The sequence below is a fragment of the Pristiophorus japonicus genome, chromosome 7 (assembly GCF_044704955.1).
Source record: "Pristiophorus japonicus isolate sPriJap1 chromosome 7, sPriJap1.hap1, whole genome shotgun sequence".
Lineage (NCBI taxonomy): Eukaryota > Metazoa > Chordata > Chondrichthyes > Pristiophoridae > Pristiophorus > Pristiophorus japonicus.
Genome location: NC_091983.1, coordinates 220,373,702 through 220,389,102, shown reverse-complemented (window position 1 = coordinate 220,389,102; position 15,401 = coordinate 220,373,702). Strand labels below are relative to the sequence as shown.

Here is a 15,401-nt window from a genome sequence, read left to right as displayed (position 1 = left end):
ATAAAGTGATGAGAAGTGTGTAAAATAGTCATTACTCACCAACAACATAGAGAAAAGCATCTCTGTGCTGGATGTTGCAGTTGTTGCCAGCGATGCAGGTGTATTTCCCAGTATCCTCTGCACTGACATCATAGATTACCAGGGAACCATTTGCTACTTGCTGCACCCTGCGGTAAAGTATTCAGAAACAAACCATAAGAAGAATCAGTCAAGGCTACTCAGTCAAAGGATTCATGTTTAAGGCAATATTCCAAATACCTGCCAACAGCACCAGCAGGTTTTTGTGCCAAACTGACTACATGACTGGTTTGTGCCATTCAATATTTTGGAGGGCGTGTGAAGTTTACAGACAGGTTGTGGGCAGGCCTAGTTTTAAGTTGCCAGATATGGTGTCTATTGCACTGCTGTTCACTATATTATATTTAAAGGAGAATAAAATCCTAAAGTAACAAGGATCAGGAACAGAGCTCTGCAGGGGATACTACTCCCAAAGTTCCATCTTCACCATTATTTTTTAATAATGAGCCACATGAAAACTTATATGAGCCCCAAAGGCTCTCTTGGTAAATACACTACGAAGCATGAAGCCGATTCCAAAGGACCAGGAGGGGTCCAGGTTTAGGTCTATGCTGAGTTAACTGATGCTGGAGCAGTGGTGGGAGCTCGAGAAGGAAAAATAAACAAGATTCCTGATGTTATTTAATGACACCTTTTAAAAAGTGTGTGTATTATCTTCTGAGTGAAGAAATGGCCACTTTAGGTGAAGTAGGCATATATATGGAACTGTACCCCATCTTCAGGAGGAGAAAAAAATGGATAAAAGTAACACTCTCTCATACTGGTAGTAACGTGTTAGAATGTCAATGAAAAATAGGACCTGCATCCATAATTCTACACTTCAAGGGCTCAATTTTGCCCAAGCCCGTTTTCTGGCGTATTGCCAGAGTTACACCCGTTTTTCTCGGCCAGAAATATTTTGCCGAAGTTTCCCCGATCTATAATTTGAATTTGGTGCCGCGCAGCGTGTCCAGTCGCCTCGGGGGGTGGAGCCTGCTGTCTGTGCCGATCAAACGATGCCACACCTTCTGCGCATACGCGACAAAAAAGTGATGTTTTTGACGTCGTTGCAATGGACGTGCATGCGCAGTACAGCTCAGAGTTGGCAATCGGCCACTTTTAAAGAGCCAGGTGTTGTGTGAAAAGGTGTGAGAGCATTGGAAAAATCGGAACTGCAGCAGTACAAGATGCATCGCGGTACAAGGACCAAAAATTTCTTGTAGGATGAAGTGGAGGCACTAGTTTCTGTGATTGTGATGGCAGGAGCTGGACACCAGCAGAGGTCACTTAAAAGTTCCACTCAAAGAAATGAAGAAACGCTGGAACCAAGTTGCAGAAGATTACTGCGCAATGGTGACCACCATGAGATCGGGAGGACAGTGTAAAAAGAAGTGGCAGGACTTTGGTCAAGTAGAAATATTTTCATTTATTCAATGCAATTGCAATTGTAAATGTGACTAGCTGTATATGTCCCACCCAGCAGAAAGACACCGTCTCTAAAAAGTTGTGTTTTCATCTTTGCAGAGGAAAGTGGCACACAACAAACGAGAAAGAACCCGAACAGGAGGAGGGCCGGCAAATCTGCACCCACTGACACCGTTGGAAAAGAGGGTAGCTGCTTTGATGGGTCCTGCCTGGAGAAAAGCAATCACCACTGCACAAGCTGGGTTCACACTCGAGGGAGAGGGTAAGTCTGGCTTTGCTAAATGTTAGCTAGCTATGCTTCGGTTCCTGGGGATATTCCTCCGTCAGCCACGCTTCAGTTGACGCAATGTGCTATCATTCATCGTGATCCTTCAAATCAGCCTGTACCTGGCCTGCGCTGTGTGAGCCTACTCATGCCACCCACCCTGCCCTTCCTCTGCTGCTAACCATTGTCTGTATTCTGTTGTATTTTGCAGAACTTGAGGCCGACCCTGATGATGTGGAAGAAAATGCAGAGGAGGACCAGCCTGAACAAGATAACATCTTCCAAATCCAACCCTACAGACCAAGAACATGGGGGTGAGGGTGAGGGGATGGAGCTGGATGAAGCCCCCACTGTGCACTGACTTTGGAGGAGATGCCGCTCATTGCGGTGACAGCCTCTTCAGTGACTAGTGGTTTGAGTGCTGGAGGGACATTCCATGGTTTCCGAATGCCCGAGACTGCGGGTCCCAGTGGTGTCATGCAGCAGGGCACACCCAGGGCCATACTGTCCCAGGCTGCGGGTCCCAGTGGTGGGGTGCGAGCCACACCCGCGGGGAGGAGAGGAAGGAGAGCTGGACCGCGCTCTCCTGAGGTGCAGGATCTAACAGATGTGCTTCAGATGATGGCAATGAGTGGGGAGAGCATTGACCTTACGCGATCACTCCTGGACACCATCAGTGGGGTGGGTGACGAGATAGTGGGACTGTCGGGAGAAGTCACCGCAATCTCAAGAAATGGGAACAACGTCAGTGACCATGAGAGAGGGAATGTCACAGGTAGGTGATGCGCTGTCAGTGAACATCAGGGAGGGAATGTCAGAGATGGTGCAAACGCCACCACTGAACATGGAGGGAGGGAATAAGGGGTTATGGGGAGCGGGTCGGGAAGTGGACCTGAGTCCATGACTGGATCAGCCATAATCGTATTAAATAGTGGAGCAGGCTCGAAGGGTCATATGGCCTACTCCTGCTCCGATTTCTTATGTTCTTATGAATGTCACAGGTGGTTAAGACAGTTTTGCTCAACATGAGGGAAGGAATGTTGCAGGTCATTGAGACACGATCAGGGCTCATGAGGCACTGCATGTTGGAGTTAGCTACTGCAATAAGGGAACACGCCCAGACCCCACGCCCATTGACAGAATCAACTGCCACTCCCACTCCAATCCCCACACCAACCTCTGAAGAGCCCCAAGCCGGGCCCTCCACATTGCCGCCTGCCACTGCACCCCACTCCCCCCTCGACAGTTGCGCACGACCTGAGATGTTAGAAAGAATAAGCTTGGTACCACTCCCAGAAACACTGCACCACCGCCTGCGGGCAGGAGTGGTGGAGTCACCAAGAACAAGCGCGGCGGGCAGTCTTAGAATAAGGTGGGGAGAGATGAGTGCAGCCTTTCTTTGCTGCTGTTGTTGTTATTATTGTTACTGTTGTACTCAAATTAAAAGTTTTTTGTAAGTTATGTAAATTTACATGTTTATTAGTAAGTGATCTTAAAGTTTTTAAGTGGTCTTAAAGTTTGAGAGTGATCGTAACTGAAAACTTTAAAGTTTGAAACAAGAATTATTTTATTAAAGTTAAGTACAAACTGTTCACATTTTGAATAAAATATATTTTACATTAAAACTGAATCATTTCCATTATTTGTTCGATTATTAAAACTTCTCTCTTCCCTCCCCCAACTAATTGCAGTCTTGTGACTTCTCCCCCAGCCCCCTAATTAATTAGTCTTGTGACTTTTCCCCTTCTCTCCTCCTCCCCCCCAAAGGCTAATGCAGTCTTCAGAAGCCTTCCGATCAGCACGTCGCTCCCCGGGCTCAGTGCATTAGCCTTCCGATCGGCACCTCCCTCTTTCCTCCTCCTCCTCCACCAAACTCAGTGCAGTATTCAAAAGCCTTCTGATCAGCACCTCGCTCCCCAGGCTCAGTGCAGAAGGCTTACGATTGGTCAGCAGCTCCCTTTCTTCCCTCCCCGTACTAGTTTTCCAGCCGAGCCCCGAGCCCGGGGCCAATTCTGCCGGCCAAAGCTACGACCCTCCAGCCCTGCTTAAATTAAAAAGTAGGACTTCAAAAGTAGTAATCTCGGGATTGCTACCAGTGTCACGTGCCAGTCAGAGTAGGAATCGCAGGATAGCGCAGATGAATACATGGCTTGAGCAGTGGTGCAGCAGGGAGGGATTCAAATTCCTGGGGCATTGGAACCGGTTCTGGGGGAGGTGGGACCAGTACAAACCGGACGGTCTGCACCTGGGCAGGACCGGAACAAATGTCCTAGGGGGAGTGTTTGCTAGTGCTGTTGGGGAGGAGTTAAATTAATATGGCAGGGGGATGAGAACCAATGCAGGGAGACAGAGGGAAACAAAAAGGAGACAAAAGCAAAAGACAGAAAGGAGATGAGGAAAAGTGGAGGGCAGAGAAACACAAGGCAAAGAACAAAAAGGGCCACTGTACAGCAAAATTCTAAAAGGACAAAGGGTGTTAAAAAAACAAGCCTGAAGGCTTTGTGTCTTAATGCAAGGAGTATCCGTAATAAGGTGGATGTATTAACTGTGCAAATAGATGTTAACAAATATGATGTGATTGGGATTACGGAGACGTGGCTCCAGGATGGTCAGGTCTGGGAACTCAACATCCAGAGGTATTCAACATTCAGGAAGGATAGAATAAAAGGAAAAGGAGGTGAGGTAGCATTGCTGGTTAAAGAGGAGATTAATGCAATAGTTAGGAAGGACATTAGCTTGGATGATGTGGAATCTATATGGGTAGAGCTGCAGAACACCAAAGGGCAAAAAACATTAGTGGGAGTTGTGTACAGACCTCCAAACAGTAGTAGTGATGTTGGTGAGGGCATCAAACAGGAAATTAGGGGTGCATGCAATAAAGGTGCAGCAGTTATAATGGGTGACTTTAATATGCACATAGATTGGGCTAGCCAAACTGGAAGCAATACGGTGGAGGAGGATTTCCTGGAGTGCATAAGGGATGGTTTTCTAGACCAATATGTCGAGGAACCAACTAGGGGGGAGGCCATCTTAAACTGGGTGTTGTGTAATGAGAGAGGATTAATTAGCAATCTCGTTGTGCGAGGCCCCTTGGGGAAGAGTGACCATAATATGGTGGAATTCTGCATTAGGATGGAGAATGAAACAGTTAATTCAGAGACCATGGTCCAGAACGTAAAGAAGGGTAACTTTGAAGGTATGAGGCGTGAATTGGCTAGGATAGATTGGCGAATGATACTGAAGGGGTTGACTGTGGATGGGCAATGGCAGACATTTAGAGACCGCATGGATGAACTACAACAATTGTACATTTCTGTCTGGCGTAAAAATAAAAAGGGGAAGGTGGCTCAACCGTGGCTATCAAGGGAAATCAGGGATAGTATTAAAGCCAAGGAAGTGGCATACAAATTGGCCAGAAATAGCAGCGAACTCAGGGACTGGGAGAAATTTAGAACTCAGCAGAGGAGGACAAAGGGTTTGTTTAGGGCAGGGAAAATGGAGTACGAGAAGAAGCTTGCAGGGAACATTAAGACGGATTGCAAAAGTTTCTATAGATATGTAAAGAGAAAAAGGTTGGTAAAGACAAACGTAGGTCCCCTGCAGTCAGAATCAGGGGAACAAAGAAATGGCAGACCAATTGAACAAGTACTTTGGTTCGGTATTCACGGAGGACACAAACAACCTTCCGGATATAAAAGGGGTCAGAGGGTCGAGTAAGGAGGAGGAACTGAGGGAAATCCTTATTAGTCGGGAAATTGTGTTGGGGATATTGATGGGATTGAAGGCCGATAAATCCCCAGGGCCTGATGGACTGCATCCCAGAGTACTTAAGGAGGTGGCCTTGGAAATAGCAGATGCATTGACAGTCATTTTCCAACATTCCATTGACTCTGGATCAGTTCCTATCGAGTGGAGGGTAGCCAATGTAACCCCACTTTTTAAAAAAGTAGGGAGAGAGAAAACAGGGAATTGTAGACCGGTCAGCCTGACATCAGTAGTGGGTAAAATGATGGAATCAATTATGAAGGATGTCATAGCAGCGCATTTGGAAAGAGGTGACATGATAGGTCGAAGTCAGCATGGATTTGTGAAAGGGAAATCATGCTTGACAAATCTTCTGGAATTTTTTGAGGATGTTTCCAGTAGAGTGGACAAGGGGGAACCAGTTGATGTGGTATATTTGGACTTTCAGAAGGCTTTTGACAAGGTCCCACACAAGAGATTAATGTGCAAAGTTAAAGCACATGGGATTGGGGGTAGTGTGCTGACATGGATTGAGAACTGGTTGTCAGACAGGAAGCAAAGAGTAGGAGTAAATGGGTACTTTTCAGAATGGCAGGCAGTGACTAGTGGGGTACCGCAAGGTTCTGTGCTGGGGCCCCAGCTGTTTACACTGTACATTAATGATTTAGACGAGGGGATTAAATGTAGTATCTCCAAATTTGTGGATGACACTAAGTTGGGTGGCAGTGTGAGCTGCGAGGAGGATGCTATGAGGCTGCAGAGTGTCTTGGATAGGTTAGGTGAGTGGGCAAATGCATGGCAGATGAAGTATAATGTGGATAAATGTGAGGTTATCCACTTTGGTGGTAAAAACAGAGAGACAGACTATTATCTCTCTATGATCTCTCTCTTTCCTCCTCCCGTTGTTTTGTTTATGCCCGAGCCGGGTCGAGGATCGGGAGGCATGCCGCGGCGCCGGCAGCAGGCCATTAAGAAAGCAAATGGCATGTTGGCCTTCATAGCGAGGGGATTTGAGTACAGGGGCAGGGAAGTGTTGCTACAGTTGTACACGGCCTTGGTGAGGCCACACCTGGAGTATTGTGTACAGTTTTGGTCTCCTAACTTGAAGGACATTCTTGCTATTGAGGGAGTGCAGCGAAGGTTCACCAGACTGATTCCCGGGATGGCGGGACTGACATATCAAGAAAGACTGGATCAACTGGGCTTGTATTCACTGGAGTTCAGATGAATGAGAGGGGACCTCATAGAAACGTTTAAAATTCTGATGGGTTCAGACAGGTTAGATGCAGGAAGAATGTTCCCAATGTTGGGGAAGTCCAGAACCAGGGGTCACAGTCTATGGATTAGGGGTAAGCCATTTAGGACCGAGATGAGGAGAAACTTCTTCACCCAGAGAGTGGTGAACCTGTGGAATTCTCTACCACAGAAAGTTGTTGAGGCCAATTCACTAATATATTCAAGAAGGAGTTAGATGTAGTCCTTACTACTAGGGGAATCAAGGGGTATGGCGAGAAAGCAGGAATGGGGTACTGAAGTTGCATGTTCAGCCATGAACTCATTGAATGATGTTGCAGGCTAGAAGGGCCGAATGGCCTTCTCCTGCATCTATTTTCTATGTTTCTATGACGTTCAGTGGTGGCGTGTAAGCAAGAAAAAAAATGAAAATTTCTGAAATCCAAAAAAACTTCCATTTACTACATTGACAGGTTAAAAAAAAAGTTAATTCTTTAAAAAGAGTGTTCTTGATTCCCTCCAAAATCTTCGATTAAAAACAATGGCATCTTTCAGCGCCGCTTTGTCAACGTGTGCTGCTTTCTGCTAACTCACCAGAAAGTTTTTTGGGAGTAGCCAGATACGCTGACCTTGGAGGAAAAACTTTTGGACAGACTACGAAAAATTATGAAAACCGGCACAGACATGAGAGAAAAAAACTCACCTAAAAAAATCGTAACTAACTCAGTTACACTGGCGCAGATCGCAGGGGGAAACTTTGAAAAAAATAAATACGCCAGATAAACCGGCGCGTGCAAAAAAAACAGCGCATATGACCCGGGAAAATTGAGCCCCAAGTTTCATATTTCAGGGATACTGTCTGGAGTGGTGAAACATGGATTCAAGTACTTAACTACTAATCTAAAAGTGGAGTCTTCCCTCCCCTCCTCACCCAGGTGATTGTCTCAGAACTGGACATAACAACTGCACTCCGTGTTGATATTGCCTGTCAGTAGTAATATTGGGCCCAAGTTTCCACATGATTTGTGCCTGATTTTTAGGAGCAACTGGTGGAGAACGGACTATCTTAGAAATCGCAATGCTCCACATTTTTTTTTCTGCAGTTCTAGTCATTTTGAACAGTTTCACTTTGGGACAGAATTTTTTCTTCAAAAGGGGGCGTGTCCGGCCACTGACGCCTGATTTCAAAGTTTCCACAGTGAAAATGTACTCCAAACTAACTTAGAATGGAGCAAGTGAAGATTTTTGTAGAACTGAAAAAACCTTGTCTGCACATAAAAAAAAAATCAGGCGCAGGTTACAAATTAGGTGTCCGGAACGAGGTGGGGGGGGGGGGAAGGGAAGTCATTAATTCTACAATAAATCCTTATTTATACTTATACAAATAAATCCAACCTGAATAAAACTTTATAAGCAAAGAAAAGATTAAATAAACCATCTTCCTACCTGTGTGAAAGTGCTTCAGCCAGGGAGAATGCTGCAGGAAGCCTCACAAGTTGAGGCAGCCGTTCATTCCCGCGGGTGGGGGGGGGGGCGGAGGAGGCGGCCGTTCATTCCCGCCGGGGGGGGGGGGGGGAAAGAGGAGGAAGCCGTTAATTCCCACGGGGGGGCGGCGAGGGGAGAGGAGGCAGCCATTCGTTCCCACCAGGGGGGGGGGGGGGGGGGGGGGAGAGAGGAGGAAGCCGTTCATTCCCACCGGGGGGGGGGGGGGGGGAAAGAGAGGAGGAAGCCGTTCGTTCCCACCTGGGGGGGGGGGGGGGGGGGGGAAGAGGAGGAAGCCGTTCATTCCCACCGGGGGGGGGGGGGGGGGGGGGGAGGAAAGAGAGGAGGAAGCCGTTCCCGATGGCGGGCGGGGGGGGGGGGGGAAGGAGACAGTGAGAAGGCTGCAGGAAGCCTCACAAGTTCAGCAGCCATTTCCCGACGGCAGGCCGGGGGGGGGGGGGTGGGGGGTGGCCGTCGGGAAACGGCTGCCTCAACTTTCTGAGGCTTCCTACAGCCTTCTCACTGCTGCAAGAAGCCTCGGTGCTGATGGCAATGTGCTTTTATTAAAAAATGTTCAAAAATTAAACAGCTACAAAGAACTACAAAAATGGCCGAGTGCCAATGTTTCCTTCACACTGCGCGTGCGTGAACGCTCCAACGCGCATGCGCAGGGTTGCCGGCAGGAAAAAAACTAATTTAAATGGTACCCGCCCCCTCCCACTTGCAAAATCGGCGCGAGTGGTAGGCTCCGCCCCCCCCCCGGGCACCGCGCCAAGCAGACATGGAGCTGCAGAGCGCTCCAGAATCGCGCGGTTTTTTTTTTCCGGTGCCGTTTTCGGCGCGAAAAACGGGCGCCCAGCTCGGAGGGACGTCTGTTTTTTATCATGTGGAAACTTGGGGCCATAATGTCTCCTACCTCTGTGTGCCCTTGCTGGAGTCCAGGATCGTGTCCTTCATTTTCCAATGAATGTTAGGTTGGGGTTCCCCAGTGGCTTGACAATTCAGCACCGCAATATATCCCTGGTACACAGTTGTGTTCTCGGGTTCCATCTTAAACTTCGGTAAAACTAGGGGAAAGGCACAGAAAGGAAGTGTTGGTTTTGTGTGTGTGTGTTTTTAAAAAATTATAGATAATTCAGTTTTTTAATGCACCAAAGGAGACATTTCAGTACTAAACGAATTAATCTGTTTTTCTGGTTGTCCCTACAGACTGTAAGCAAGTACTCCCAGGTCTGGTAGAATCTAGGTTAGATACAGACCAAGTCTCCCTTCCACTCTGTCCCAAATTGCCCAGATTCTGACCTCAGACCTATCCCACCCCAGCCAGCATATGAGGATTGACAAAGAACTGGGTCGAGATGACCTTAAACTAATTTTAGAGGACCATCACTATCTGGACTGGAACAAAAGTGCACCACTTAGTATACTTGTTGTTTAGACTAAAAATAATGGGCTTGAAATTCTGGTTGGAGGCTTCTTTCGGACGAACGCCTCCAACCCGAGAACTTTTACGAATTTGCCTGGTGGTCCCGGAGGCGCCTGCATTTCCGGTGGGGAGGCCTTTCCTTCCCACGCATCGGAGCGGCGCCCGTCCTCCACGTTCGGATGTAGACGGTGCAGTCAGGTGACTGCACAATCAATCTGGTACAGTATTCTCATTATAGCAATGAAAACTCCTTATCTATGAGTTCTTATTGCTATTAATGAGAAAAAAACCCACACACACTAAACACAAGATAAAAAATAAAAAACACACATCACAAATTTAACATTAATTTAAATTAAAGTTATTAAATGTGTTAGAAATCAGGTTTGAAAAAAAGTTTTGTAATTGCGGTTTAAAATAAACTTACCTTAGTGGGCAGGGTTTTTAAATATAAAATGTGTTTTAAAATTTTATTTTTATATGTTGTTAATATCTTTTAAAACTCTTACACTGGTAAAAGTAGGCTTTTACCAAGTGCAAGAGTTTTAAGGACATTCGCTGGGCAAGAGATGGGCTGTAGGAAAAAAAATTTAAGTAGAGGGAACCTAATTAATCAAAGGGGACCTAATTCAGTAAAGTTAAAAACCAAAAGCAAGGCTGTGAGAAGAAAGAAAAATACGTGCTATGAACACAGGGAAAATGATAAAATTAGAACTCTCAGGAGTTTAGGTCATCTTCTCACAGTATAAACCAGACAGTTGGGAAAAATACACTCCAAGGCAAGATCACATGGGGTGGTAAGAGATTATGGGAAACAAAAGACTGAAAAACATCTCAACTGGTTGAAAGTGGTTAGGCCAAGAGGAGAAAAGTTCGCAGACCTGAGAATGATGTGGCACGTAACTTATCAGATAAAAGGCGCACAGGGGAGGTAACAAAGCTTGCCATCAATATAATTGTATTAACCAATTAATATAGTAGGTAGGCAAAAGTTTTGTGATGTAGCAGGGAAACAACAAATGGAAAGCCTCCGCGCAGAACTTCATGATTTTGTATGTATTTTGTGTGTATAAAAACAGTAACCCGACGATTGTTCGGAGATTGTTCACTGGTTTAGGTCACCGAGTTACTGAACTCATGTAGAAACGGTCTCTCCCTCGATCGAGTACTGAATAAATGATTCTTTTCTCCAAAACAGACTTGTGTCGAGTATCTTTGTTATACTCCACATCATGGGAAAATAGCGCAATCCCACCCATGCGAATGTCCTTGTTGCCGAGATGCGTTGGATCTGTCAAGCCAGAACTTGACAGATCGGAAAAGCTGTTTTTCGGCGCAAGCGCATAGAGGGCTGAAAACCGCCTTTTGCGATGCCTTCCCGGGTCCGTACACACTCCGTGCAGAGCCGGGAAGGCCAGAATTTCAGACCCGTTATTTTCATAGTTGGATTTTTTTTTTAAAGATTAAATAGAATTGCAAAACTTTTTATAAATGTAACTGGATTTTAGCAATGCATGTGTCAATGTGTTTAGATTTAACAAATCATCGAAGACAACTTGTTCACCACTTTTGAGGGCTGATTTGGAGATTAAGACTAAATTACCACTGCTGGACTGTCAACATCATCCAATAGGAGGACTGATTAAACTGGCTGACTGAAATGAACAGGTGGCTGAAGTAGTTGCCGAAACCATCTTACCTGCAACAATGAGGCGCACAGGTGCCGTGATTACCCCTTGACTGTTTGATGCATTACAGGCATAGTGTCCAGCATCGTTTTTGGTCACTTTGGTGAAATGTAATAATCCGGCTTCCTGCCGAACGTGAGCAGATATGCGACTTCCATCTGTATGCACAGATGTACCAGTTAGAGAAACAGCAGAAGTTATTGTGAAGCCAAATGAAATACACAGAGAACATGCACTGGAATAATCTAAAACTGCACCAACAGTGCCAGGAAAGGAAAGATAGTCATGACAACAAAAATAAAAAGCTCCGCAGCTCACCAGGCTCATGGAGAGAAGCTGAGACAGCGCACCATGGCTCCAGCTACAAGATGCCTTCCAGCCAAGGCTTCTTCGACAGTACCTCCCAAACCCACAACCTCTATGTAATGCAGCGTTTCAAGAAGGCAGCTCACCACCACCTTCCAAAGGGAAATTAGGGATGGGCAATAAATGATGGCCTTGCCAGTGATGCCCACATCCCATGAATGAATTAAAAAAAAATCCCTGTTCTGTTCTAGGTTAGCGGATAGCAGCCAGGCAATGGTACAGGAACAATTGACTCCAAGACAGGGGGGAGAAATTTCAGCAGGATGTGTGTCCCCAGTGGTCAGCCTCCAGAAGCAAGTGTGTGTGGATCATTATTGACTGCAATTTCACAATGTCCACACCCCCAGCTGACATTTGCTGGTGGGCAAATGATCACTTGACTGATGGTTTGCATCCTAGGGTCTTGAGAAGTAGCAGCAGGGATTGGGGATGCATTGGTTGTAATTTACCTAAATTCTCTGGATTCTGGGGAGGTCCCAGCAGATTGGAAAACTGCAAATGTAACTCCCCTATTTAAAAAAGGAGGCAAACAAAAAGCAGGAAACTATCGACCAGTTAGCCCAACATCTGTCGTTGGGAAAGTGTTGGAGTCCATTATTAAAGCAGTAGCAGGACATTTGGAAAAGCATAATTCAGTCAGGCAGAGTCAGCATGGATTTATGAAGGGGAAGTCATGTTTGACAAATTTGCTGGAATTTTTTGAGGATGTAACGAACAGGGTGGATAAAGGAGAACCAGTGGATGTGGTGTATTTGGACTTCCAGAAGACATGATCATATTAAATGGCAGAGCAGGCTCGAGGGGCCGTATGGCCTACTCCTGCTCCTGCTCCTATTTCTTATGTTCTTATGTAACTGAGGGAAACATTCATCTGTGGAAGCGTAGACGAGAAAAGGATCATTGTTTCCAAGAGAGGAGAGAAGTGAGAAAATTGGCAAGGAAAACATAAAACAGACATTAAACATTGTCATACTGCAAAACATTGGGCAAAATTTCCAATAAATGACAGAATTTCATATACACTTGTTTCAGCTAGTGCACTATTTTCTGATGCAGTACTATTCAAAATCTATCAACACTAACAGAAACACACACAGTATTACGAACGGCAGTAGTCGCACCCTGCTGTTTCAGTGGGCAAAGGCTCCTAGTGTGGTACTAAACTATACCAACCAGGAGACCTCCAGGCTTGATACTGATTTCTGCTGGGTGAGCTGATATCAGCTGAGGCACCATTGTTTAGGAGGAAGTAAATGGATTCTGGCTCATGATTACTTTTCAATGAACCATGCATGAGTGAACATTGGTTGATGACAGGTTTGATCTTGGCTAGGAGAGCCTTTCACAGGTGAAGAGCCTGCTGACTCTTCCATGCCAGAATTACACATGAAGAAAGGCCAAATGCACAAGGTACTGGATAGCATGGGGGTTGAGGAGGAAAGAACATTTTAAAAACCATAAGCATAGAATTGGCAGCATTTACTGACATTTAATTTCAACGTTGAATCGGCAAGCAATTTTTGTAATTTTATGAACAAAACACATGGAGTTGAAAGCCCTTGTCCATCCTAGCTCACTATCCCAGGCCAAATGGACAGTGAAAGGCAAATGGCCGATCCTCTACAGGAAACGAATTGGGTTCCAATTCTACTAATCTGAAACTCCAATTGCGCTACAAAGTTGGGGGTCAAGTTGATGACCTCAGCTGATCATTGTGTAGAGAGAGAAAGCAGAGGCCAAGGTGACTCAGGGAGGCAAGAAAGCCAAAATGGAGGTTTACTGTGGGCCACCTTTGTACAACTGCTCATAGCCAATTTCAGAATATTGTTAAGAGGTCCAAGGAGCAGATAACTGTGGATGATATGTGCCAACGGAACACCAATGGGGAAGGGGAGAAAATGTTTCAGACAGAATTCTACCCTTATGCACAAAAGAAACATTCCACTCATATGGAATGTTGCTTAAACGTAGGTCACAAGTTAGAGGGCAATTCCAAATTTTTTTGGCTCTGTTGTACGGTGTTCAATATTTGATAAGGCGACTAGTAAAGTTTGACTAAAAATAAGGTACAGATTTTATGGAATTGTTTGGTTTTCCTTCTGCCATTGTATAAAGGAGTTCAGTGCTGAATAGTGTAAAAGCTCACCGCTTTTGCTCCATTTGATGACCGGTTTCTCACGGCCAGTGGCAGAGCACTGGATCGTCATATCCTTATTCAGCTCTATACACTGCTGTGGCTGTGGAGTAGGTGTGAACTTCAACTTCTCTGCAGCACAAAATAGAAAGAGTTGCAAGATGTGGACGACTCAACATGCGGCACTTTGGACGACACAAGATGGAAACAGTTGAGAGATTGTACACATTATCCCCCACGGTGGTACAAGAAAAAAAAAGACATAACAATTAACTCCAAGTTAGAATCCTATGAGCCCCTCCCCCCCCAACCACCCGCCCTACCCCCCCCCCCCCGACTTGGTCGGTAAAATCTCTATTCTGTGTAGAACAAGATCCCACAGACCAAATTTGAGATCTCTGCCAAGTTAGGTGATCACACCCTCAGTAGGAGTGGGGAGCTGCAATTTACTTCAGTGTACTTGGCTAAGAAAGGTGAAAGAAAGTGTCAAGCTAGGGTTCCTGCTCATGATCTTTATCCAGTGAACCCTGATAGAACTATTTTGTGTGAATGTCAGGTGGGAATAGGTGTGATTGGTTGTGAAATCCTCCACAACTGAATTGCCAACATTCATTATTTAGGCTAGACATTTGGCTACCTACACCGATGGAGTGTATGCCAGCCAGAGTCAGTGCCTTCAGGAAAGGAGGAGAATCCTACTAGTCACAAAGCCAATCAATTTTTGGGTCACAGAAACAGAATGTATTAACAATTGTTTCAATCTGTTTTACAAGCTAATCTTGGTTATGTTCGCTATTAGAAGTGCAAATAATGGTGGAGCTGACAGTGATTCTGGGAATATGTAAATATGGAGTACAAAAGCAGGGAGGTCCTGCTGCAACTGTATAGGGTATTGGTGAGGCTGCACCTGGAGTACTGCCTGCAGTTTTGGTCACCTTACTTAAGGAAGGATATACTGGCTTTGGAGGGGGTACAGAGACAATTCACTAGGCTGATTCCGGAGATGAGGGGGTTACCTTATGATGATAGATTGAGTAGACTGGGTCTTTACTCATTGGAGTTCAGAAGGATGAGGGGTGATCTTATAGAAACATTTAAAATAATGAAAGGGATAGACAAGATAGAGGCAGAGAGGTTGTTTCCACTGGTAGGGGAGACTAGAACTAGGGGGCACAACCTCAAAATACCGGGGAGCCAATTTAAAACCGAGTTGAGAAGGAATTTCTTCTCCCAGAGGGTTGTGAATCTGTGGAATTCTCTGCCCAAGGAAGCAGTTGAGGCTAGCTCATTGAATGTATTCAAGTCACAGATAGATAGATTTTTAACCAATAAGGGAATTAAGGGTTACGGGGAGAGGGCGGGTAAGTGAATATGAGTCCACGGCCAGATCAGCCATGATCTTATTGAATGGCGGAGCAGGCTCGAGGGGCTAGGTGGCCTACTCCTGTTCCTAATTCTTATGTTCTTATGTTTCAGATTCCTACCTGGCCATCATGACCAGACAGTTGCTCTATCCAGCAATAAGTTGTTGGTTTTACTTTGTACTGTTTGCAGAGCCATTAATCACTTAGAAATCCCGAA

The 15,401-nt window shown here is 45.6% G+C and overlaps 1 protein-coding gene across 1 annotated transcript in view; it reads right to left on the bottom strand.

Annotated features, from left to right (window-relative positions):
* The window catches only part of LOC139267464 (inactive tyrosine-protein kinase 7-like), a 408,288-nt gene that overhangs the window by 43,044 nt on the left and 349,843 nt on the right, over positions 1-15,401 (bottom strand). The window contains exons 10-13 of the mRNA XM_070885824.1: positions 13,833-13,952; positions 11,332-11,478; positions 9,123-9,273; positions 40-167 (exon numbers count right to left, since the gene is read on the bottom strand). Of these exons, the coding sequence (XP_070741925.1) occupies positions 40-167; positions 9,123-9,273; positions 11,332-11,478; positions 13,833-13,952 (546 nt within the window). The remainder of the gene's footprint in view (positions 1-39; positions 168-9,122; positions 9,274-11,331; positions 11,479-13,832; positions 13,953-15,401) is intronic.